This window comes from Pleurodeles waltl, chromosome 4_2 (genome assembly GCF_031143425.1).
Source record: "Pleurodeles waltl isolate 20211129_DDA chromosome 4_2, aPleWal1.hap1.20221129, whole genome shotgun sequence".
Lineage (NCBI taxonomy): Eukaryota > Metazoa > Chordata > Amphibia > Caudata > Salamandridae > Pleurodeles > Pleurodeles waltl.
The window spans coordinates 362,755,799-362,783,332 of NC_090443.1; the positions used below are offsets into that span (position 1 = coordinate 362,755,799).

The 27,534-nt window shown below is 44.6% G+C and overlaps 1 protein-coding gene across 1 annotated transcript in view; it reads left to right on the forward strand.

Annotated features, from left to right (window-relative positions):
- LOC138293867 (guanylyl cyclase C-like) overlaps positions 1-27,534 on the forward strand; it is a 695,267-nt gene that overhangs the window by 394,419 nt on the left and 273,314 nt on the right. Inside the window, exons 14-15 of the mRNA XM_069233168.1 lie at positions 18,836-18,907; positions 27,335-27,439. Of these exons, the coding sequence (XP_069089269.1) occupies positions 18,836-18,907; positions 27,335-27,439 (177 nt within the window). The remainder of the gene's footprint in view (positions 1-18,835; positions 18,908-27,334; positions 27,440-27,534) is intronic.

Genomic DNA, 27,534 nt, shown 5'->3' on the forward strand with positions numbered 1-27,534 from the left:
TGCATCAATCACCCTTACGGCGTATACTTCCATGAAGGAAAGTCATGCTGAATCAGTACACACATGATGTAGGTCAGCAATGACAGCAACAAGACAAGAGTGTGAACAAATCCTCATCTACAAAGCTCTCCCAGAACTTCACAATGCTGTCCGACCTATCTATTTACCTACAATAACAAGTCGGGAAGCACTCTTTGTGAAGTAGGGTACATACCAACCACAAACCTTGATGATCAATGCACACTACCAATGTTGGCTCTCCCACATGGTGGATACTTACCAAGTTAGCACACGGGTAGCTGGCATGTTAAACCTCATTAGCCTGGGGATAGCGAGCATGGAACACAAATGTCATACTAAAACTTTCTGCTACACTGATGTCAAGGCTATGAAAAGGTAGCAACTAACGCATCAGGTAAAGGGTTAACAAAATTTTTATTTCAAAGTAGTAATAAAAGAGGCAACTAAGGGAAAGGTAAACCTACACTGATCTAACCTGACTACTACTAACCCACAACTCTCCCTAACTAACCTAAGCTAAACTTACTCTACACATGTAACGAAACAATCTAAACATCAACCCCCCACCCACCATTAAGAGACAAGACACATGCAGGACAACACTTACTAACCTACACATACTATACTATCCTAAACAAACATATATTTTTTTGTAATATTTTTTTTTTTTTTTTTTTTAATTAAACAGGAATCCCAACATTGCTGCCCACCCACCCACCCACACAAAAATATTAGATAGAAAGAATAAGGACCCCCCACCCTCTTACCTAACACTAACTAAGCTAATTTCCTATACTTATCCTATAACTAACCCCCCAAACCCAACTAACAGTATGAAAAAGGAAAGAGGTGAGAGGGGAGGGGTAAAAGTTCAGGAGGGCAAAATGACTACTGATTTGCCCTCCGTAGTGTGCGCCGGATGGAGCGCACCTTCTTCTTCACCTCATTCATGTCCTCCGCAAGGTTGTCAACCTTGCGGATCAACCTGTCCAATTTTCTGGACAATGCCTGGAAGGCTGCAGGGTCAATAGGCGGGTCAGTGCTGGTCTGGGTGCCGGTGGAGATTGTTGCTGGAGTGGAGTGGCCACGGGACAGCCCTGCTCCCAACACACGGCTGGGTCCAGGTCTGGATGAAGATGCCTGGTCCATTGCTGTGTCCCCTTGGGCAGACCTGGTGGATGTAGTGGCGGTGGTTGTTGGTGGCACCGTTGGGGGAGCCTGTGGTGTGGCATACCACGCCCCGGAGGCCCGATCCGAATTATATCTGCGGGCCATCCTTCGATACCCTCACTGCACCTGCAGGATGTGGCTGTACCTCACTGCACGGCGCTCGAAATGGTTGCGCTCTGCGGCACTCAGGTTTGCAGCTGTGAAGAGAAAAGGGAAATATTGAGCATTGAATTTACAGTGGGTTGAATACCACCATGGGTCATTTGTCCATTACTAGAAATGTATTTTTTGCAGCAATTGTTACAACATAGTTCACGGAAAGGCTCAGAGGAAGTACATGTGAATCCTGCATACCTAAGGGCATATCACACCTAGCATATACTTGTCTCTACATGATGGATGACATCACCCTAAACTACTCAACCAAATCATACCTAAGGCATGAGACATTATGGCACCAGCTCTTCCGCATACTGACTTCACTACATATGTCATTCTATGTGATAACAATCACACTCCTCACTCAATGGCATTTGGAATTAGTTGTGTGCTAAGATTGAACCCCTGGCCCAGAATCATATGTCCACACTAGGGGTCAGATGTAGGAATCTTGAAATAACAACTAGCAATTATGCAAAGCAGAACGGTGTCTCTGACACCGTCTGCGAGTCGCTATGGGGTCCCGAAAACCCACCTCATGAACATCAATGATGTGGGTTCCAAGTTGCCCCACCGTAGCGACTATGGGCACTCACGGGGATGGAGGCCTGCTGGTACCAGCAGAAATCCATAGACGTGACTGCTTTTAAATGAAGCAAGTAATTTTTCCCCAAGTGTAGGCCGTTTACCTGAAAGGAAAATGAGCTGCAATTAGTTTAAAAACACAACAATTCAACTAGGAAATTTTCACGGTAATTATTGGTCCCTTAGACCACTGGCTGTTTTGTGCAGGATTATTTTGGTCCACTCACAAAGGTGAAGGTTTACAATGAGGACCCCTTCCAGTCAGCAAGTTGGTTACCATCCACTTCAAGTGGATGATAACAGCTACTCACTTTGCAACCACGTACTCAGTTGCAAATGGGATTGCCTACCACTGTGATTTGCAAGTAGGTCTGGTAAACCCCTTTATCATTTCCATTTTGAAAAGCATTTTCCTAATATGTACATGACCACCAAATACATTTTGGAATAGGAAACAGACGTTTGCAAATCACAAACATATATTTATGCCATTTGCAACGTGTAGACATTTTTCTCACTCTGGCCCTAGGTACTAACTCAAGTCACAAAAGGTGCTAAGTACGTGTAACATACTGGTTGCTACAGTCCTAGGTACCCTGTTTCACAGTAACATCCCAGTCTTTGTGGGTGGTGTGGGAAGAACCACCAACAATCCCATGTTCAATGCACACCCAGGAGTGTACAGAAAGTTCAACAAGTATGTGCCTTCACACACAACAACTATGAAGGGCTAGCAACACGTTGTAGTCAGCCCAACCTTGTCACATCCCAGGTCCACACATGTCAAAATGATATGACTTAGCCCAACATAACATACTATTAGTGAGGCATGTTTAACAACACACACAGAGGAGGTAGAACACCCATTCACATGATTCAACTGAACACCTAGGCCATTGCACTCAAGTCACATACACTTCGAGTTCACCTTGTGGAAGTACATGGCCCTGGAAGATCCGACCTACAGTGTACACAGTCCATCCTCAACTAGGAAGAAACACTTGTCATCAAAGCCATGTGCCTAAGCTATCTGGGAGACTGTCAGTCTGATATGCAGACTCAGTTGATGGCAAGTCCCTGACCAAGTCTAACATTGACCAGTGTATTCCAAATGAGTCATACCATTCCCAATTGCCGCCCTAATTGAATGGGCTACAACCCCTCAATCTGAGAGATGACTAGGTATTGCTTTACAGAAACATTATTCAAATTTGATATCACACTAAAACAACAAAGCCAATGAACGGCCAGCACATCAAATCATGAATTCTCTTGAACATACAGTAATCCATCATGCTTCATTACCAAACAATGTAAATAGCACTCAGGCGACACTCACTGTAGGTATCGGGGTCGTCAAAATGGGCCACCTCTCCCACGGTGTACGGGGCTGGTCCACCTGTAAAGCATGAAACAAAGATTATACTCAGACTGGGTGAACGGACAAATAATTTCTGTTACAATGACACTGTGTGAATATGACATGGTAATGATAGACTTTCACACATGCTCATCCTGCATGGATGACTTTGTATTCAACATTATCATTGGATGAGTCTCCTGCTCCAGTGTCACACCCTACTACACTCATGCAGTGGCCAGGACAGTCATGTGTCGTCCAAGTTAATCCTCCATTAGTATGCCCCAACAATAATGTTAACCATACATCTCAGCATGTGCATCCCAGAGAGACATTCCAAAACTGGTTCCATGAGGACTGCATGACCACTCACAATCAAACAGGCTATGTGGACAGGTTCAACACACAGCAACCAGACACACATGTGACATATGTGTGAACAACATGACTAACTTCATGTGACGTGAAGGCAACACACATGTATAGCATCATCATGTGTTTCCAATTTTCTGTCTAGCTATGGGGTCTGCATATGTAGGTATGTTGTTTCTACATGACGTACTCACTGGCCATTATGACCAGTGGAGTACAAATAGAGCAGTTCACGTGTTGCTTTTCTGACACAAATGCAACACTACATTACATGCAGCTACATGCATCTGGTATGTGTTGCAAAAATGAGCCATCGGACTGGTAGCATAGGTCTTCATACACATTCTGCAACAAATACACATTAGGACACATATGTATACCTTTGTAGCGCAGCATTTGCAACATTTTGTGACGCAGAGAGGGGGCGACTTAGCAAAATACAAATAGATGTTGGATTTTAATGCTGTTATTGCGTGTACATGTGTTGCAAAATATGGGGATTTATGTGTATAACCATGGGCCTAGGTTTCCCTAGCATTACACACAGTCAGCTACTTATTTTGCAGATTGGCTAACAATCATCACATGTTCACACACAGATTTCTATCATTCCCATTTAATAGATTTTTACTCACCAACATGGCCACCAATCCGGAGTCCCAGGTGGTCCAGCAGATCCTGTTCCCTGGTGATCAGATCTGCCCAGCGGTGCTTGAGTTGGTGTACATTTCTCCGACTCCTGTAGACCCGGACCAGGTGATGGCGCACTTTCTCCCACCGGATTTTCCTCGCCTCCGTGTGATACCCCTGTATCACACGGCCCCCAGCTTCCAGCATTATTGGAAGGAAATGGCTTACTAGCCATATGAACCCCCCCAATTCGTCTTCACCCATCCTGGACAGGCGAGGCCTACCTGACATATTGAGAGGACTAATGCTGGACAAAATAAATATGAAAGTAAAAGTGGGAAATGGGGAAAGGTAGAGGTGTGAAAGAAAAAGAAGAAGGAGAAAAATAGCCCAACTAACCCCCCAAACTATGCTACCCACAACAGACTCCCACTGACAATACAAACTATCACAGGTATAGACAAAATAACACTAAACAGACTGAGACAATGTTATACAACAATAATAGATTGACACTAAGACAAAATACAAGGCACACAGGACACAAAAGCAGTAAAACACAGGACAACACCTTTCACACAACCACACAGTCTAGATAAATCTGAGACTGCAAAGTGAAAGTGAAAGTTAACTCCCAGTACAGATTTTGTAAACAGGATATCCTATTACATCACTTCCTGCAGAAAATGGCCACCGTTTGTATTTTCCCGTTATGCGTCATATTTTCACGCATACACAGTTGTGCGTCATTTTTTTTTGACGCATTACAGTGCACATGATGCGGAGTGAAAAAATATGATATGACTATTAATATTTTATAATGTACATGAGATGACCAACATATTGTCCATGTAGCGTCAATTTTACCACGCATACAGCATGGGCGTCATTTTTTTTACACGTACAGTAGTGCACATGATGCGGAGTGAAAAAATATGATATGAATATTAATATTTTATAATGTACATGAGATGACCAACATATTGTCCATGTAGCGTCAATTTTACCACGCATACAGCATGGGCGTAATTTTTTTTACACGTACAGTAGTGCACATGATGCGGAGTGAAAAAATATGATATGAATATTAATATTTTATAATGTACATGAGATGACCAACATATTGTCCATGTAGCGTCAATTTTACCACGCATACAGCATGGGCGTCATTTTTTTTACACGTACAGTAGTGCACATGATGCGGAGTGAAAAAATATGATATGAATATTAATAATTTATAATGTACATGAGATGACCAACATATTGTCCATGTAGCGTCAATTTTACCACGCATACAGCATGGGCGTCATTTTTTTTACACGTACAGTAGTGCACATGATGCAGAGTCAAAAATATTGTGGATGTAAATTATACTTTGAAGGCGAATTATTAAGACACTTTTGGATACATTTGTATTTGACTCTGCATTGTGTGCACACATGTACGTGAACAAATTATGACGGCCATGCTGTATGCGTAGAATATGGAGCAAATTTATCCTTATGTCTTCATGTTTTTAGCTTTGGAAAGGTGATTTGTCATGGTCAAACGGTGCGATGTGATACACATATGTGTTTGTATATGACACATGTCCGTTGTTTTATGTATAGAAGGCATTCACACTGTAATGTTTGGGATACGTTAACTAATGTATTGACCATATTTGACGACATATTTGGTGTAATTGCTGATGGCTATTTTGAAATGATGGATGGGATACTATTATGTATTCCGTCTCCAAAATGTGTCCACATTTATGATGTTGATGCTTTTATCTGTAGTCCTAACAGGGAGTGGGAGAGTCACTTTCAGTTTTTATGGGGCTGAGCATGTCCCATTATGATTTTGTGTTTCAGATTTGTGTTGGACTTGTGACATGGAGGCCACACATGTGCCTTATGCATGTGTTTAGTTCACAAGTACATGATTCTTGTATTTTTGGGGGGCGGTAGAGGTGGACTTAGGCCCCCAGCACCCTAGGATTTGACCATCCAGAATAGCTACTGTATCCATGGAGTATATTTATTATATCATGGCAAACCTGCAGCAGCGGGCTAATGTAAGGCCATATGGTATGAATGACTGTTGACCATTCATTGATCTCATTAGCCCATTTGACGTTTGCAGTAATGATGAATTGGAGCAAACTTGCATACCATTTTCCTATGACTATGTTTGCAAGACTCTCAGCGTTCCCGATGTGATAATGAGAAGAATATTTTGGTTGTCTGTGTCCCTTTCTGCATAAACTGGTTTAGTGTCATGTTACAATCTTCCTGCTAGGTTCAGACTGGGACACAACTGTGATGGTCTACTTTCAAATATTAGATTGATTGTATGACATATGTGTACATGTGTGTTGGAATGTGGATCCACTATCACCTGTCTGGGTGTATGTTGTCACTGTAACTTCAAGGTCTCCTCCTGAGTTAGTGGCAGCTGATGTTGTAGCTATTGTGTATTGCTCATATCACACACTTGAGAGAAGCCATTGATGACATGGTCACGTACACATGGATGGTCCCACCCAGTCTCTGAACACGTGTAATGTGACTTTCAAATGATCTCCAATTTTGGGCTGGATGAGAGACTGTTTGAGTTGTTTGGATCCGGCATGTGTAATTGTCACATTTGTACTCTTGTTGGGCTCTGTGTATGGTAATGTATCATGTCACATCCTACCCTCTGTGCATACAGTTGTGATGTTTATTTTTGGTGTGATGAATTTTAATGGCATTCTTGATCAATGAGACGACATTCATCTTCAGCTATTTCAAACTAAAGGTGGTCAGAAATGAATAGGCCAAAGCATGATGTGGTGTTTGTTATCTGTGTTTATTTACAAGTGTGGAATACAAGTGATTATAATAACTTAAGTAAAAAAATTGTTCACAAGCTGTTGGCGCCTACGCACTCCTGCTGCCGTGTTAGGTTGTTCCCCCTCCTGTTGCAGGCCAGCATCCTCCTCATCATCATCCTCAGGCATGTCTGGGTCCGGTTCAAGGAGGGGAATGTTCCTTTTTACACAAATATTGTGTAATATGGCACAAGTGAGTATGATCTTACAGACCATCTCTGGGGAGTATAGTAGGCTTCCGCCAGTGATGTCAAGGCAGCGGAACCTTGACTTTAGGATCCCAGAGGTCCGCTCCACAATGCTGCGTGTCCTCTTGTGGGCGTCATTGTATGCCCGCTCAGCAGCAGTATTTGGGTTCCCATATGGTGTCATTATCCAAGGCTGGATGCCATACCCCTGATCAGCTGAAAGAGAAACACAGAATGGTATCAATTAGATGTAGGAGGCACTGTTGTACGTATCTTTGATGGAAGTAGTTGTGTTGTGTTGTCTGTGACTATTTTGTGTACTAATGTGACAACCTATGGTTGTTGGTGGAAACTTTGGCATTGTTTTTTTTCCTTGGCTGAGCAAGTGTTTGTTGGCTGTTTGTCAGCAGGATGTATCGGTTTCTCAAGTACAGTGTGCCCTCCCTTGCATTGTGACTTGTGACACAGGTGTCCGTGTGTCCTCACTGGGGGTGTGATGATAGTTCCATGCAGAGTTGAAACATGAAAGTGTATTAGAAACGTTCAATTGAACATACCCAGGCCATCCCATCCCTTAAAACTTATGCATTGCATTAGTGTACAGGTTATTGTGAGACTTCCAATTTGCAAGGTGACATTTAGGCAACCACAGTCATGAATGTCTTCACACTAAGCTGTAGAGTAAATTCCAATGTGTGAGAGGTTCAATGGTGACTTGTGAAACATGGCTAGTGATGTGAGTACCTCAGTGTGTTCCTGTCTAGGTGTTGCTATTGTGGTGTATGGGTTGTTTATCCTAGAGGGTTTCTGTGCAGTGAGTATATAAGTAGATTTTTGTCCTTACCAACAAGTAGTCCATTGCCATACCGTCCATCCTGGAAGTGTTGGTTGATGGTGCTGTGACGGAAGATGAATGCGTCATGTACACTCCCAGGATATTTAGCCACAATGTTGCTGATCAGTCCTTGGTGATCGACTATGGCCTGCACGTTGATGGAATGTGTGTGCTTCCTGTTGCGGTAGAGGTGTTCACTCGCAGCAGGTGGCACAAGGCGTACGTGTGTGCAGTCGATTGCACCAAGGACGTGCGGAAAGCCACTGATGGCGTAGAACCCCTGTTTAGTTTCCTGCTGCTTCTGCACTGTGTTAGGGAAGCAGATGTGGCGGGGTGTCAGTCCAATGATGGCATCCAGTACTTTAGGCAGGAATGCGGAGAAAGATGGTTGTGAGATTCCACCAACCAGGGCACCAGTTGTCTGAAAGGAGCCACTTGCCAGCATGTGAAGTACGGCAAGCAGCTTTGTTTCTGTTGGGATAGTGCGTGGAGTCACTAAAGTGGGGGCCAATTGCTGTTCAATATTTGTCAGCAGCTGCTGAATGGCCTGCCAGTTCAACCGGTACCTCTGGATGATGTCTCGTTCCCTGAGGCCATGCAGGGTTGTTCTTGGGCGGAATATCCTCTCCTGCCTTCTGCGCTGTCTTTGGCGTCCCTGCTGTTGTTGTTGTGGCTGCTGTTGTTGCTGCAGGGCTCTGCGTCTACGTGCACGCTGAAGCAAAAGCACCTCCATGTCTACCTGTTGCTGCTCTGCTGCTCTGCTGCTCTGTTGTTTGTTCTGTGTGTTCTGATTAAGTACAGGTGTGTTTGCCCCATTTTAACGCCTGCCCTGACCCAGGCGTTAAAATTTCACGATATTCGTGCTTTGCGTGATTTTTTTGCGCCGCCTGCCGCGCGGGAGTGATTTTTGCCCGGAAGCATAACTACGACGCACCGCTATGTGCGTCTGTTTTTGGACGGGAACGCCTACCCTGCATGTCATTAACGCAGGGCGGGGTGCCGCTTCCAAAAACTGGCGCACATAGCGCCATTTTCCTGGTGCGCCAGATCGGGCGTCAGGGTTTAAATATGGGGCAATGTTTGCGCTGAAAGTGCGTCAAAATTTTTGACGCACATTCGGCGCAAACGGAGTATAAATATGCCCCTTAATGCTACCCTTATCGCGCATACATTCTGTTCTGCTCAGCACACAACTGGTTTCCACTATATACTTCCACTGGCGTCACTTACACGAAATACCGGATAACCGTGTTTCAATAGAGCAGCTCTCATTTTAAACGTGTCTTATGTGCAGCATGCACGGCAGCTGGGGGCATCCTCTGCCTGGGGCCCAGGCAATGGTGGGGCCACATGGAGTGTTGCTAGGCTGATAGGAGTGAGAGTGGGTGTGCTCAGGATGTTGTTGGGAGCTGTAGGTGATGCTGGGATTGATGGTGCTTTTCCGTTGTAACTACCGACTTCCCTGTTACCGAGCACAATGTGTGAATATGAGGAGGATGGCACGGAAAGTTCGTCGCTCCAGAATTCGAATCCATGATCAGACACACCAGATTTCAGCTGCGAGCGCTAAACTCACGGATCTGTCTTGGAGGTGAGATAATATAAAGGTAACTGATTTTAGAGCGGAGAGGCAGGTGGTAGACACTGAACAGGAAAAAAACGCCTTAGACGTGATCTATGGATGGTGAGAGGTTAACAAGTGTGTGCGTGTTGAGGATGAACGGTGGGGCCGATGGGGTCATAGAATGCTTCTATATATATTGGTAAATTGACAGGCACATCCTAGAATTGCCTCTCCCTTCACAACACAAGTGTCTTAACACCATACGTAGGCCCGTATTTATACTTTTTGACGCTAAACTGCGCTAACGCAGTTTAGCGTCAAAAATTTTTGCGCCGGCTAACGCCATTCTGAAGCGCCATGCGGGCGCCGTATTTATTGAATGGCGTTAGCCGGCGCAAGCAGACCGGCGCTGCCTGGTGTGCGTGGAATAAAACCACGTACACCAGGCAGCGCCGGCGTAGGGAAAAATGGCGTTAGGGCGTCTTAAAAATGGTGCAAGTCAGGTTGACGCAAAAAATCGCCTCCACCCGATTTGCGCCATTTTTAAGGACGCCCAGACGCCATTTACATGACTCCTGTCTTAGTAAAGACAGGAGTCATGCCCCCTTGCCCAATGGCCATGCCCAGGGGACTTATGTCCCCTGGGCATGGTCATTGGGCATTGAGGCATTTAGGGGGGCACAAATCAGGCCCCCCTATGCCCAAAAAAATATATAAAAAAAAATATATATATACTTACCTGGACTTACCTGAATGTCCCTGGGGTGGGTCCCTCCATCCTTGGGTGTCCTCCTGGGGTGGGCAAGGGTGGCAGGGGGGGTCCCTGGGGGCATGGGAGGGCAGCTGTGGGCTCATTTTGAGCCCACAGGTCCCTTAACGCCTGCCCTGACCCAGGCGTTAAAAAGAGGCGCAAATGCGGGGTTTTTTGCCCCGCCCACTCCCGGGCGTGATTTTTGCCCGGGAGTATAAATACGACGCATTTGCGGCGCAGTCATTTTTTTGGACGGGAACGCCTACCTTGCATCTCATTAACGCAAGGAAGGCGTTCACGCAAAAAAATGACGCTCTTTACTCATACTTTGGCGCTAGACGCGTCTAACGCCAAAGTATAAATATGGCGTTAGTTTTGCGCCGAATTTGCGTTGAAAAAAACGACGCAAATTTGGCGCAAACGGAGTATAAATATGCCCCGTAGTTCCTCATGCGCACTGCGGCGGGTGTGATTTCAGCGTAATACGGTATTTGCTCAAGCGTGGAAGAGGAAATGTGGAGTTCTGCACGGAGAGGTGCCTGATCTAGCGATATAAAGGCGCGCGCGGACAGGTTTGCGCGTTCCGTCGCATATCAAACACCACGACAAGACGTGTTAAACAAGAACTCCGCACGCACTCGCACGGCAAACGGTTTATTCCCAGCACACTGGATACAGCCCTAGGTTGAAGAGATAATCCTCACCATCCTTGAGCATTTTCATGGGAGTCAAAGTTGTACTCCTACACCCCTACATACAACGAACGCCCTAAAGGAAAGCATGCATTAAAGACAAATTCCTGCACACTGTCTCGAGAAAATCGTTTCACAAAAGGGGCTAGCATTAGTTCATTAGTTTGTCATTTTCGCACTTGCTAACACTCCTAGGTATAGTTTGTACCTCATTAGTACCAGTTTAACATCCAAGTATAGCAATATGCAATAGAAACGTGACCAGTCAACCTTTGCAAAGAGCCTTCTATTGCGAAGTAACAAGTGTTGTTTAGTCTTTAGAAACTTTTGAACCTTTCGAGCTAGAAACAGTTTTTGTTGATAACATCTGCAGTTTATGCAGCAGATTATGGATTATATGGCAAATGAGGTATAGCTATAATTATGCGGAAGCCGCAGCGGCCACATAGATGCATAATTTCAGTAGCCCTTGTTAAAAGAGTATCCCGGATTCTCACCTGTCAGTCACACTCTCCCCCAGCTAGTCCACGATGTTGCTAAACTCCATGACCAGGGTGGTGGGTGGCTCGGAGCCGGTCACACAGCCCTTGGCAGAGCATCAGGTCGGTGAAGTTGAGGCCACAGGCTCAGACCAGGAACAGGACCTTCCCCGGCAGGCAGTGTGTCCCTGCAGTTTTCAGCTGGCACTTTCATCATCATCTGGTTGTATATATGTGTTATTTTGATAGCAAAAACCTAACCAAAAGGCCGCAGAGAGTTGTATTGTGTCAAAGACAAGCATAAAGTCGACGAGCGATAGGAGAGGTAGATGTTTTGTGGACAGTTAATGCATTGTGATGTGGTGTTATTTAAAAAGATGAGACTTCAGCTCTTCTTTCATTTGGAGCAGCGTTGAAGCAGTCCTGATATTGATATTTTGAATTGATATTGAACAATTCTCTATAGCGTGCAATGGCCCAAGGGCATCTTGATGCTAGTACCTGTTACAAAAGACACTGAGAAGAGGAGCACAAATCAGAACACATCACAAAGAATGAGAAAAGAGCCAGGTCTTGAAGTGTTTCCTAAAACAGGACAAGTTAGATTGAACTCTGGGGTGTCCCTGTAAATTGTTCCAAAGTTGGCATGTGGTTTCGACAAAAATACTACCACCCCATGTCACACTCTTAATTTTATGAACATGGACTGTTCTGGAGGCCGCAGAGCACAGAGTTCTTCTGGTAAAATACCAGGAGAATTTCCTCTTTAGGTAGTCCCCCAAAGTGACTGATTGCTACCTGTCTGAGAGGAAAGAGCGTCGAAGATCCATAGCAGTACCGCCTGTTCCAATCTCTGCAAGGTGATCTAGTAGGACGGAATGGTTCACGGTGTCAAAGGCTACAGATCAATCCAACAGGATCATTGCAGTCTTACGCCCATTGTCCAGAATACTTCTTACCTCTTCTATAGCCACTATCACAGCTAACTCAGTGCAATGGTTTGGTCTGAAGCCGAATTGTGCAGAATCCAGAATTCCATTTACCTCAAAAACCTCAGAGTGCGATGTTCATGTGCTTCTCAAGGTTTTTTGCCGAGAAAGGGAGGCAGGATATAGGAAGATAGTTCTTCAGTTCATTTGGATCCAATGAAGACTTCTTCAGCAATGAGAGGATGGAGGCCTTTTTCCATTCAGAAGGGAAGGGGCCTGATCTAATAATGGCATTCAATAGTGTGGTTAGTGAGGGAGCAACCATTCCTACTATATCACTGAAAATTTTTGGCGGGCAGGGATCGGACGGGACTCCTGACTTTGTTTGTCTTTTAAGTTCTACTACTCCTTCTGAGGTGAGAGGAGGGAACTTACTAAAATCATTCTTATTAAGAACTACCCCTTTTGTCTCCAAGGTCGGGCTTGTGGCCAAACAACTGAGGTTCAATTTTCTATGTATTTCCTCCACTTTGTTCTTAAAAAATTCCACTAATTTGTAACAGAATAGTTGGCTGGGGGACAGTACGCAACTGGTGGTTAGGGTAGAGAGCACCTGACCGTTTAAAAAAATTCCCTCATAGAGTTCTTAGCTGAATTGATTATTTCCGAGAAATTATTAGTTTTTTTCAATAATTATCTTTTTTTTGTAATCTTGGATGTATTGGTCATATCTGATCTTATTGCAGTGTGATGGTTCCTTCTCCACACTTTCTCCTGTCTACAGCATTTCTGTAATTAATTCCCTGAGTTCAGAAGAGAAGTAGGGTGCTGATGGTCTACTTCTGCATCTTTTAATAGTTCTAGAGGGAGTCATCTTGGTAACTACTGACGTTATCCATCCAGAATAGTTGCCTACTGCTCAGTCTATGTCGTTTATGGCTAAGGGCTGAGAGATATCTAAAATATTGGTCAATTTAGCTTTATTGATTTAATTCCAAGCTTGAACCTTTTTGCCTTGCATAGTTTTATTGATGACGGGAATTAAGGTGGAGGTTTTAGGCTAAAATCAAGCACTTTACCATCTGACCAGATGATAGGTAAAATAGTTTTTAACTGTATACCAAGATTATTTGAAAAAATTGGCATTGCGTGTATGCCCTGCCGCTTGTGTGATGGTATTCACCAACTGAATAACATTGAAACCACTCAGAATATCATTCAGCGGTTCAGATTATTTTTTATTGGGATTTTCCAGATGGAAATGAAAGTCACCTAAAACTGTGAAATTATGGGAGTGCATACATGGCTGGTTTTCGGGACTGGTGGCCTGTAGACCAGTAGCCCATTAAAGGTGAAGTTATTAGCTTGCTTCAGAAGAGCATAGCTTCACATTCTGCTAATGTAGCGCATTCACAGGTGACTTCGAAGTGGTTATGATAGACAACTACTAAGCCACTGCCCCGCTTGCCAGCATGGTCTAATCAAGTAACAGCGTATCCTGCTGGTCTTGCATTTAATAGATCTGGATTCTGAGTTCTCGTAAGCCCAGGTGTCAGTTAAAAAGGTTATATGGGGGGTATGGGTGTCAATGTGGTTAGAATTTTCAATTTTATGTTCAATAAAACAGCGAGTATTGATCAAAGCGCATTTCAGTCTGGTAACAGCAGAGTCTGGGGGCTTGGGGGAAGAAAGACGCCCAGGCGTACATGCTAGCAAAATTTGTTCCATTTGGCATGAACAATTCCAGTGGCTGCAATGTACATTGTCCTGACCCTCACCACAATTAAAAATGTTACAGGGCAAGAGCCTACCTGTGTTGAGCTGCCGTTCCCTTGTGTACTTCAGGGGAGATTATTGGCTAGAAGTCATGGCGCATTCCTGACGCGTTTGGACACAGATGATCTTGACATTGGTGAGCCTTTGGCACGCCTGCTGCACACGTCCGATGCATGTCCAAAGGCTCATTAAATACAGAGCCCGGATGAAAGACTAGACCGCCTACCAAGATGGTGTCTAGTTGTGGCTCGCGCCAGTACCCAGCTCTAAACAGCCGAGGGAAAGTGCAGAGAAAAGGTGCAAATTAGCATAAAGCTTAATGTGCAGGAATTTGTTTAAAAAAAATGGTTTTAGAAACAACATAAACAATATTTGATCACCCTCTTTCTAACTCCCCTTGATCAGCACTATCTAGAGCAAACATCGTGTCGCGTCCGAAGGCTCGTTAAATACAGAGCCCGGACCAAAGATCAGACTGCCTACCAAGTTGGTGTCTAGTTGTAGCTCGCCCCAATCCCTGGCTCTAATCTTGGATGAGTGAAAGTGCGAGTGCAGAGAAAAAGTACAAATTAGCCTAACATGCAATGTGCAATAATTCAATAGTTTAAACAATAATTCGTTTTAAAAACTGTGTAAATAGCATTTTTTCACCATCCATCTAACAATTTTTTATCAACACTATTCAGAGCAAAATGTCGATGTTGTTACAGATCCTGGGTGCATAAATGAAAAAGGCCTGCTGTCTTGCATTTTTCTGTTTTTTACTCGTCTTAGTCTGCAGTTGATGGTGTGTGTGAGGAGTGAGGAGAATCATTAGAGATAGTGAGCTCACAGGAAAGAGCATCAAAGCAATGAGGTGTATTGCCTCAATAAATATCAGCTTTATTCAATACGGAGGGTACGTAAACTTAAAAAGAGGAAAGAGCCTTAGAGGATTGTTTTTAAGGATGGTGGCCCTAGGCAACCAAAAGTGTGCCAGTGCAAGGAAAGAATGTGCCAAAAAATGTTAAAATTGTCATATTCTGCCCTCTTCCTTTCACAAAGCACAGCAAGGTGTCTTGCTGCCTTGCATGAAATATTGATAAATATGCATCAAGTAATTATGTAGCATCCCTTGTTTCATTTTTCAGTGTGCTTGATCTTTTGCACGGGTGTTAATAATATAACTGTGTGGAATGATCCCCCAGCAGTTAGGACCTGGATGCTGAGCCAGATGCGCCTTGGCTCCTGGGCATCTTATGCGGGCATTGACCTATAATCACTCTCCGAAGTAATGATATTAAAGCACCCTGTTTGGGCGTGATGTTCCTGCACTACCCGGTAATCTGCATCATAATACTACAATCTCCTTAAAATCTACCCATTTAGTGGTAGTACTATGAAATGTGCCACCTTTAGGAAATGGTGAAGAATATGCCATGTCTTTGATTATTAGTGCGTGAGATATGTTTTTTCTAGAAGTTTTGATGATGTGTGTACTGTCATTATTTGTGGGAAGAGGGTGGAGATGCGCCTACATTGCTTACCTTGGGCAGTCAGATTTCTGTCATTTGAACTACAACTGTATGACTCTGAGCAAATTACTTAGGGGGTCATTTTGACCTTGGCGGACGGCGGAGGCCGTCCGTCAAGGTACCGCCGCTGAATGACCGCACCACGGTCAAAAGACCGCGGCGGCCATTCAGACATTTCCTCTGGGCTGGCGGGCGCTCTCCAAAAGAGCGCCCGCCGGCCCAGAGGAAATGCCTCTGCAACGAGGACGCCGGCTCAGAATTGAGCCGGCGTAGTTGCAGGGGTGCGACGGGTGCAGTTGCACCCGTCGCGTATTTCAGTGTCTGCTTAGCAGACACTGAAATACTTTGCGGGGCCCTCTTACGGCGGCCCCTGCAGTGCCCATGCCATGGGCACTGCAGCGGCCCCCAGGGGCCCCGCGGCACCCCCTACCGCCATCCTGTTCCTGGCGGGAGACCCGCCAGGAACAGGATGGCGGCAGGGGGTGTCAGAATCCCCATGGCTGCGGAGCGCGCTCTGCAGCCATGGAGGATTCACAAGGGCATTGGTAAACCGGCGGGAGACCGCCGGTTTACCCTTTCTGGCCGCAGCTGAACCGCCGCGGTCAGAATGCCCTCGGGAGCACCGCCAGCCTGTTGGCGGTGCTCCCGTGGTCGGTGACCCTGGCGGTCACCGGCCGCCAGGGTCAGAATGACCCCCTTAGTCTTCTGGTATCTTAAATTGTTACTATATATACTGTGTAATGCACTATCGACATAATCTCCCCTTTGTGAGCTGTAAACAAAGCCACCTGTTTATGTAACTATTCTGATGAAAGTAATCTTATGTACCCTATAGTTAGGTCGTACAGCGTTTCAAGTAGAGAAGTTTAAATCATTCAAAAAATAAGTTCACTTAGTTCTGCAGCTGATCTGACACTGAATATTATAGTTGAGACGGCATTTACTAGGGAATAATTCTCACATTTATCCAACCACACGCAAACACTCAGTGAAGGAGTGTGTTCAGTTACAGTCCATACCTATACACTTTGACACTGCTTCGTGTGTTAGTTATTTCTAGCAACTATAATGCAACCCTGTGTTCCTCAGGACCTGGGCTTTGTGCAGTATGTTACAAAATGGTTCTGTCGGATTCTCTTTGAGAAATATATGTCTTCAAAAAAATCAATGAAGGAAACACTAGAGTAAAGTACATACAAAAAATATTTTATAGCAGACATTTGTTAAATACTGATACAATCCACAATATCATTAAAAAGGTGCTTCCTGTTTGGTGAAAGTGCTTGTACAGTGCCTAAAAAAGTGCATAAACAACACAATGGGCCATATACTGACATATTCATTAGTTTTTTTTTGTTTTAAAAATTAATAAAAACAATGTCCCCTTCGCCTTGGGAGAATACGCCCATGGTGAGGTGGGCATTGAGGGCTTTTCACTGACGCTTACCTCCCTATTTTATCTAGTGGTGATGAGCACTGAAGAACGGCTATATGTTCACCATCTAAATTAGGCGGGCGGACATATAGCCAAACCTCAGACGGCCCTTATGACATCGGAGTAGTTTGATCATGACAGAAATGGAATAGCCTCTGCTGTGTTTGACAGCATGTTCTATTATCCCTTCCAGGGTGTGTTTACAGGGCCATCTGTGGAATAGGATTTTCCCACTCATCGGGTGAGTGAAGACATAGTACATAAACTACAAGAGATGGTCATGAATGGGTGTATCCGAGTTAGACTAAAGCGCCGATGAGAGGGACATAAATCATGGCCTGTGGATATCAGGGACACTGCAGTTCGAGCTGTTACAGAGTTGTGGGCGAATGATTGATCTCACTTCTGACACTTGCATGAGGTGAGACTAGCGGTTCACAATATGAGTATGATTAATAGAGAAACCAAGGTACAGTACCCTGGCGATATATATGTGTTTTAGACTTACGTGACACTAATGAGTGTTAGCAAGTGCTCATGATAAACCATACATGTCGTGGCACATACAATGGAGATGAGTATGTGTCATGTCTGAAGTAGCACTGGTACGGCACAGTATCTTACACACTGTAATTTGTGGTTACAGGTACGATTTGAAGTGGCAAGTATTATGCTGCCTGTGCGTGTAGTGTTTTTGCATGCCATATTTAATCATGTAAAACATGTCACGGGGGAAGCGTGAGGAATTATGAACCCACCCTGATGAAAGCCCAGGACCTATATAGACCAAGAGTGCAGGGCTGAAACATGTTGGGGCAATTGGAGAATTTAGGGTCATATAACCATTATATCCTGAAACCCGTTTGTAGTGTAGTTTTAACCATTCCCATCCACTCTCCAACTAAACGGACACGTGGGGACTGCTGAGGAATTTTTATCTTAAGGTTACACTCCCTGTTTACTTTTTTTACAACAGCTCCCAGGAAGATGGTTGCGCCCACCTGATCTTAAGAAGTGACGGTAAACTCGATGATGAAGCATGTCACTTTTAAAGTGGTTGAGGGTTACATATAAGAACAAGTATTTCTTCCTTTCCCACACCTACAGGGTGGTGTACAGGTGTAGCAAGCAACCTTACCCTTCAGTCTGAGTGTCTTATACTCGAGGGACACTCTAGTGTTAGTAGCAGTCTCTGCTGTTGTCAGTCTACGCCTGCCCAAATTTAAATCAGGTGGGCGGACCATAGTCTTGGCAGCGAGGAAACTCAGTTGCTGTTGCAATGGAGTTGTCACTCTGCCAAGGTATAACTCAGGCCCTATATTTCTTCAATCAATGGGCGTCCCAAGCATTTGAAAACAGCTATTTTCCTTGGGTTGGGACAGACTCACACCAGGCTCCTACTTTGTGTTTGTACCGTTTAGTCATAAATCGAATCATGTGGACTTATCTGCAATGGGTGAATTAGCAGATAATGCTTATTTGACCTCAGTGACTTTTTTGATGATGGATTTTTTCTAGATTGTTATTTTGAAGGAGCTCAAACACAATGATGGAAACTTCACAGAGACACAGACGATCGCCTTGAACAAGGTAAGAGAAAACTTAGCAGTGGGGATATTCCAGTACTGTGATTGATTCCAAGTTCTGGTACAATTTCAGAATTCATACCTAGAAATGTTACAGGCAGGTGTTTCAGTCTTTTCTGAAACACTAAGGCCTTCATTATCAGTGGCCACAAAATGCTGAAGGGGTGGTCATAGCAATCACTGGCACCGAATGAGTTGCGAGATATTTACTTGAATGCACAGTATTCGGATGCTGAAATCAGCAGAACAGTGCAGATGAAAGTCTGGGCCAAAATGAGACATTGCATCAGGAGTTGGGCATGTTCTTACCGATACTCCCAGTAATTCCTCATTTCATGGTATCACTTGTACAACTTGTAATGCTAAAATTCAGTAGCCAAAGTACCAAAGATTTTTGTAGGAGCCCTGGAGTCCACTGCCAGTGCTGCTGAATGCAAGGGATGCCTAGGGTTTTGTTCCACCTCATGCCTCTTTCTCCCCCCACAGCCAACATCTCTGATCTTTTGATATCTGGTTCCTTTTTATCCGTTTTTGCCCTTTGTCAGTGTTTCCCATGTTTCTCTTCCTTCTTTTTTTTTTGTTCATTTGTCTCTCTGGGTCAATGTTTGATGAAAAATACGTTCCTGGTCCCTAGAAAAGAGTGTCGTAGTCACCACCTTTAACCACCAGAAAAAATTAAGCACAGAGAAGCTGCTTCAAGTAGCACTAGCTTTAATATTAGTGATTGGGGTTAAGCAGAAGAAATGCAGCCACGCGCTTCTCTACTCTGAGGCTGTAGCACAGCCAAGAGCGCGTGATGCAGGGCGAGTCAAGTGATGTTTCAGAGATCACCTGCCAAGCTATTAAGCAGTCGATGATGATTTTGGAATGCATTTCTTGGGTTTTATTAAAATTATGCAGTTGGAAACCAGAATCCTGGTACAATGCAGAGGTCGCAAGATTGAAACCACTTGATTAGTTCAGTGCTGACGTGGAGACGTGATACAAGAAAGACATCCTATGAGTTAGAAGTGAAGTAAAAAATCATTACTTGATCCCAGAGGGAGAACAGAGCAGTAAGCATATACAAAGGCAAACTGGACATAAAGCAGAAGGTCTCTGATATCTAACATATCTGGGCAATAGAGTAGCAGGTATCTTTGGCAAAATGTGGAATACTTGGGCTTCTATATCGGCCTATGCAAAATTGTACTTATGCTCGAGAAAGTTGCAGAATTTGTAAATTTCGAACTACTCAAAATTCAGGCAATGTCACAGAATGCCATTCTACGTCGTTTGTTTGCTTTCTGGAGACTGGCTGTGGCTGAAAATGTCCACCAAGAGATATTTTCTGTTCTACCCACTCAACGACTGATATCTGCAATTACCATTTTCTTTAAATTCCCATAATTACATACACCTCTCTTTTTATAATCAAAACGTCACCGTATTTCAGGAATATTTGGCTATTCTGTATGCCATATTCAAACTCCCAGAGTGTGCTGTAACTGACCACCAAGAACACAGATGACCATGGATCGGCACTCTAGAGTAATGATATGCAGTGCGCTGGAATGATTTTGTGTTTTCTCTGTGGTCAAATCCATCCTGCGGTATTCACTCCTTAGCATAAGGCAAAGGAGTGTACTCATTTTATCTGTATATTCAATACAGGCAGAAGGACTCATAGAACAATTGTTATTTATGTAGCAGTCACTAGGATAGATTTACTGTTTCATAATGCTGTAAGTAGCAAGTGTTGCTATAACAAATGCATTCTATGAGCTATATACTCAAGGGAAGAAAATGGGGTGAGCCTAATTTCTGGCCATGAGGGACAACAGCGACTGGGAATGTGTGGTGAAAGGCAAGCCCACAGTTTGAAAAGCAAGCACTGGTATATGTTCTGTTGTTTATTCTTCAGTAGCATGCATCCAGCTGGATCCAATAAAAGTTGCTCACAGTAGCCACTGAGTTTCTTCCTCTTCTAGGTTGAAAATTGAAGCTCTAACCATCAGGCCTGCAAAAAGCAAAGATTTTAGCTTTTTTTAGGGTCGAGCTTGCGTAGCATGCGTTTGCGCATGCGTATCATTTGTGAGATGCTGTAGTAGTTAGGAAAGGGCTCAGTGCCCCACCCATGTCACGTCAGTGTCTTTCATTGGTTCGTGGGCTTGCCTTTTAAAATCTGCTGCCTTTCATTAGTGGAAGGCATTCATACTCATGCCTTTTCCAGTGGTTAGCCCTCCTCGAGCGCAGCAACCGAGTACTGAAAACATATGAGGCTTGCTGTTTTCAGTCTGGTTTGTGGACTACTTTTTCTCTTTTTTCGCAGCGCGATTTCACTTGTTTAGCAGCTTTTTTTTCTCCATTTAATGAGGCAAGAAAAGTCCGGTTGGGAATTTACAACTGCTAATAGCTCTAACTCGGAGAAATGCGAGACCCGTTGCATGGCAAATGATGTTAAGTGTGTATTTAGGCAAGTGAGGTTTTCTTCTTAGGCCTTTTTATCAGCTGATTCACTTTTATGAAATGCCTAGCCATCTGACACCCGCCTTGTTTTTGTTCCCATTTGTATAATCCCAGTCTGCACAGGTTTTTTGTTCTATTTCATCTGCTACCCTTTCTCTAGATTCTCTTTCCGCCATCTCCCTAACTGTATACTCGGTACCCTGATCTCACTTTCTTCCTATATCGATTTCATCCCTTGCCTTCTCTCCTTAGCCATTATCTTCTTTTCTACAAACTCTCTTCCTACTCCACCTGCTCTCTACTTAATAGGCCTGTATTGTTGATCCTTTCCTGCACTTCTTCTTCACCTTCATAGTTTTGTATGCGTCTTGAATTTGCCTTTAATTGTGTTTTTGTTATTTTCTATTCAATTTGCTTCTCTTGTTTCATACTGTTTTGCAGGTCTAGTTTAAATTGTGTAGTGCCTCACTTGGCCTTGAACCTAAGGCTTGCATTTAGCTCATTTAAATAAGTAAAATAAAAAAGAGCCAGTAAGTCAAAGTAACTAACGCTGACACACTTTCAAGGCCATTTAGACCTCCAGCAGGAGGTCCACCATTTCACCAGGTCAGCGGAAACCATGACCTCCTCTTCCCTGACAGAGGGCTCCCTGCAGAATTTAGACTCCAGCTGCCTTTTGGGGCTCTCTAAGCTTTCAGAGTAATTGAGGTGCAGCAGGTGCTCTTAAGGTGGAAGAGTCACCATTTCTGTTGCCTGCTCGGCAAACGTTTTGTTCTTCAAGAATAAACTTCCAAGTCAGAAGCTGGGTTTTGGAAAATAAAACTTGGTAAGCTCTGACAAGATATTTTCTTCTGGCACATGTGTGTAGATGAGCTATTTCCCTGCCTGGGACAGCTGTGCCTTACATGACGGTCCAGGCGGGGAAATGTACTGACAGTTACCCTCCCATAAACAGTGCTTGATGACTGTCACTCTGTCCTCATCGTTCTGTGGAGGATGGACCGACAGGTCAAAGGCTTCTCACAGCTGAGAGAGCTGCGGTTCTGCTGTCAGAAACCCTGTGATTCCTCCACCTCTGAATGGGACAGGGCGATCACCAGTTTATTGGGGGCAGGAGCACCACTGATTTATGGCAGTGCTTCTTCTCTGATGAACTTTAAATGATGCCAACGTGTCCCTGGGTTCCACAAAGATATTGTGACTGATTTTAAACCTGTTTTCTACATTTTATTTTACAGATGATCCCCTACAGATATATTATAAAAGAGGTGTCCAGTGAATCAGTGTAATTATCTGTATACTTCCGCCATACAGGGAATTTTGTACTGCAAAGTTGTAGTGACTATCTGCTTTGTAGGGAACACACCTTTGTTCAGGGTTATGTATCAGAGAGTCTTTGTGAGCCGTTTGCTGATTTGTATTTTTCTCCCTTTTTTTGTTTCCCGTGAGTGGACCATGGTTCAGTGATCTTCTGTAAGGAAAGGCTTTAGTGGTTGTTTTCCACTGGAATACTCCAATCAAGAATGCTGTGTCCCTAGTCCTCGAATTGCACCAGGATTAAGCCCCGACAAAGCAAACAAGCATTTGCAATGCAACGGGTCTTGCAGTTGCTCGAGTTAGAGCTATTAGCCATGTAAACTCCTAACCGGACGTTTCTTGCCACACAAATTAAGAGAAAAAAAGGAAGCGTGATCGCACTATGTACAATGCAGCGCAATCACGCTGAAATTGGAAACCGAAAAACAGAGCACGATCGCGCGATGTAAACCACAGTGCTGCATGGAAAATAAAAGGATAAAGTAGTCTGGAAACCATGCTGAAAACATGGAGTCTTGTATGTTTTCAGTAGTTTACCGGTGCGATTTAAGTGGGCTAAACACCAGAAAAGGCATGAAGTATGCATGCCTTTCAAGAATGAAAGCAAGCAGATTTGAAAAGGTAAGCCCACGAACCAATGAAAGTGACTGACGTGAAATGGGCGTGGTTAAAAGCCCAAAGAGAGATTACTGCAGGGTCAGAGCGCTTTGCGCTCGCCCCTAAAACCAGACATTGAACCAGGGCCCTGTGGGACCCTCTCTTTACAACCTTTGCCGGATTAAGAAAAAAAACATACCTGCCTACCTGTCACATGCCTGAAATGCAATGCTCTGTCACTGTTTCCTCTTTGTGACAAGGGGACTAATCAGCCTGGGTGCTATTTCCTTGCAGTTGAATAACCAAGTTATCACTGCTTACTTTTTAATTTAACTTCTGAAGTGTTTTATTGCTTATAGTTCAGGATACGTGTGCTACATAAAGTGTGAAATAATTGTCTTCTTGCCTGCTGACTCTGGTTATTTCTTTTTGCTCAAGAAGTGAATTTATGAATGTATCAATTTACACATAGTTTCATATTTCTTTACTTTGCATTTTTGTATAGCACAACTCAACCCAGACTGGGTGACAGTGAGCTTTATAAGTAAAACATTGTGGAGGGCAGGAATCCTACTTAAAAAGAAACTAAAGAAACACTAAATACGTAGTGTAGGAGGCTGGCCTGGCTTGTAGTGGGTACCAAGGGGTACTTACACTCTGTACCTGGTCCAGTTATCCCTTATTAGTGTAGAAGAGGTGTTTCTAGCAGCTTAGGCTGATAGAAGGTAGCTATAGCAGAGCAGCTTAGGCTGAACTAGGAGACATGCAAAGCTCCTACTATACCACTGGTGTCATATGCACAATATCATAAGAAAACACAATACACAGATATACTAAAAATAAAGGTACTTTATTTTTATGACAATATGCCAAAAGTATCTCAGTGAGTACCCTCAGTATGAGGATGCCAAATATACACAAGATATATGTACACAATACCAAAAATATGCAGTAATAGCAAAAGGAAGTAATGCAAGCAATGTAAAGTCACAGTAGATTGCAATAGGAGCACATAGGTATAGGGGCAACACAAACCACATACTCCAAAAGTGGAATGCGAACCACGAGTGGACCCCAAACCTATGTGAGCTTGTAGAGGGTCGCTGGGACTGTAAGAAAACAGTGAGGGTTGGAAAAATAGCCCACCCCAAGACCCTGAAAAGTAGGTGTAAAGTGCACCTATATTCCCCCAGAGAGCACAGAAGTTGTGATAGGGGAATTCTGCAAGGAAGACCAACACCAGCAATGCAACCAAAGTGGATTTCCGGATGAGAGTACCTGTGGAACAAGGGGACCAAGTCCAAGAGTCGCGACAAAGTCGAGATTGGGCAGATGCCCAGGAAATGCCAGCTGAGGGTGCAAAGAAGCTGCCACTGGATGGTAGAAGCTGTGGATTCTGCAAGAACGAAGAGGGTTAGAAACTTCCCCTTTGGAGGATGGATGTCCCATGTCGTGAAGAAGCTTGCAGAGGTGTTCCCACGCAGAAAGACCACAAACAAGCCTTGCTAGCTGCAAGGGTTGCGGTTACGGTTTTTGGATGCTGCTGTAGCCCAGGAGGGACCAGGATGACTCCACTTGGACAAGGAGACAGAGGGGGCGCCCAGAAAGTCAGGGAGCCCTCACAGAAGCAGGCAGCACCCGCAGAAGTGCCAGAATAGGCACTACAAAGAGGAGTGAACAGGAGCTCACCCGAAGACACAAAAGGGAGTCCCACGACGCCGGAGGACAACTCAGGAGGTTGTGCACTGCAGGTTAGAGTGGCAGGGACCCAGGCTTGGCTGTGCATGAAGGAAATCCTGGAAGAGTGCACAGGAACCGGAGCAGCTGCAAATCACGAGGTACCCAGCAATGCAGTCTAGCGTGGGGAGGCAAGGACTTACCTCCACCAAACTTGGACTGAAGAGTAACTGGACTGTGGGAGTCACTTGGACAGAGTTGCTGAGTTCCAGGGACCACGCTCGTCGTGCTGAGAGGGGACCCAGAGGACCGGTGATGCAGTCTTTTGTTGCCTGCGGTTGCAGGGGGAAGATTCCGTCGACCCACGGGAGATTTCTTCAGAGCACCTAGTGCAGAGAGGAGGCAGGCTACCCCCAGAGCATGCACCACCAGGAAAACAGTCGAGAAGGCGGCAGGATCAGCGATACAAGGTTGCAGTAGTCGTCTTTGCTACTTTGTTGCGGTTTTGCAGGCGTCCTGAGAAGTCAGCGGTCGATCCTTTGGCAGAAGGTGAAGAGAGAGATGCAGAGGAACTCTGATGAGCTCTTGCATTCGTTATCTAAAGAATTCCCCAAAGCAGAGACCCTAAATAGCCAGAAAAGGAGGTTTGGCTACCTAGGAAGGAGGATAGGCTAGCAACACAGGTAAGAGCCTATCAGGAGGAGTCTCTGACGTCACCTGCTGGCACTGGCCACTCAGAGCAGTCCAGTGTGCCAGCAGCACCTCTGTTTCCAAGATGGCAGAGGTCTGGAGCACACTGGAGGAGCTCTGGGCACCTCCCCTGGGAGGTGAAGGTCAGGGGAGTGGTCACTCCCCTTTCCCTTGTCCAGTTTCGCGCCAGAGCAGGGCTGGGGGATCCCTGAACCGGTGTAGGCTGGCTTATGCAGAGATGGGCACCATCTGTGCCCATCAAAGCATTTCCAGAGGCTGGGGGAGGCTACTCCTCCCCAGCCCTGACACCTTTTTCCAAAGGGAGAGGGTGTAACACCCTCTCTCTGAGGAAGTCCTTTGTTCTGCCTTCCTGGGCCAAGCCTGGCTGGACCCCAGGAGGGCAAAAACCTGTCTGAGGGGTTGGCAGCAGCAGCAGCTGCAGTGAAACCCCGGGAAAGGTAGTTTGGCAGTACCCGGGTCTGTGCTAGAGACTCGGGGGATCATGGAATTGTCTCCCCAATGCCAGAATGGCATTGGGGTGACAATTCCATGATCTTAGACATGTTACATGGCCATGTTCGGAGTTACCATTGTGACGCTGTACATAGGTAGTGACCTATGTCCAGTGCACGCGTGTAATGGTGTCCCCGCACTCACAAAGTCCGGGGAATTTGCCCTGAACGATGTGGGGGCACCTTGGCTAGTGCCAGGGTGCCCACACACTAAGTAACTTAGCACCCAACCTTTACCAGGTAAAGGTTAGACATATAGGTGACTTATAAGTTACTTAAGTGCAGTGGTAAATGGCTGTGAAATAACGTGGACGTTATTTCACTCAGGCTGCAATGGCAGGCCTGTGTAAGAATTGTCAGAGCTCCCTATGGGTGGCAAAAGAAATGCTGCAGCCCATAGGGATCTCCTGGAACCCCAATACCCTGGTACCTCAGTACCATATACTAGGGAATTATAAGGGTGTTCCAGTATGCCAATGTGAATTGGAGAAATTGGTCACTAGCCTGTTAGTGACAATTTGTAAAGAGAGAGCATAACCACTGAGGTTCTGGTTAGCAGAGCCTCAGTGAGACAGTTAGGCATCACACAGGGAACACATACATATAGGTCACAAACTTATGAGCACTGGGGTCCTGGTTAGCAGGGTCCCAGTGACACATAACAAACGTACTGAAAACATAGGGTTTTCACTATGAGCACTGGGCCCTGGCTAGCAGGATCCCAGTGAGACAGTGAAAACACCCTGACATATACTCACAAACAGGCCAAAAGTGGGGGTAACAAGGCTAGAAAGAGGCTACTTTCTCACACGTAGTTGTTACCAATAAGCACAGTTGTCCAAAAGGGAGTAAAGAGGTAGAACAGATGTGTATATCAAAATAGAGGGATTGAAATAATGCATATGCATTTTGCCACAATCTTAATTGTATAGGCTACAACTCTTATCACAGTTTTTTAGATACACTTGTTAGCCACACCCCTTTTAGAGTCTCCACCTTTTTTATCCTATTAAAAGCACTCTCAATAGTCTCTCTTCATAAGACAAGTTAACCTTGAGTTCCGGCATGTAAAGTTTGCAGTTTGTCTACATGTTCAACTGTATTACATAGTGCATTCTCTTCTCTGGACAATTTCCCAATTGTTTACTATAAGGCTTCAGAATTTCAGAGATTGAGTTCTTGTCCTGTAGATTTTGCAGATTGACTACTACAACCTGACCAAGTTCTATGGGACAGTCAAGATGGAGGCCAAGATATTCGGAGTGATTGAATACTGTGACAGGGGCTCCCTTCGGGTAAATATGTGTACTTCTTCACTTATATATGTGTGTGTGTGTGTTGGTATGAATGCGTGCATCTGTGCACAACAAGCTGTAGAATGTACCGATGT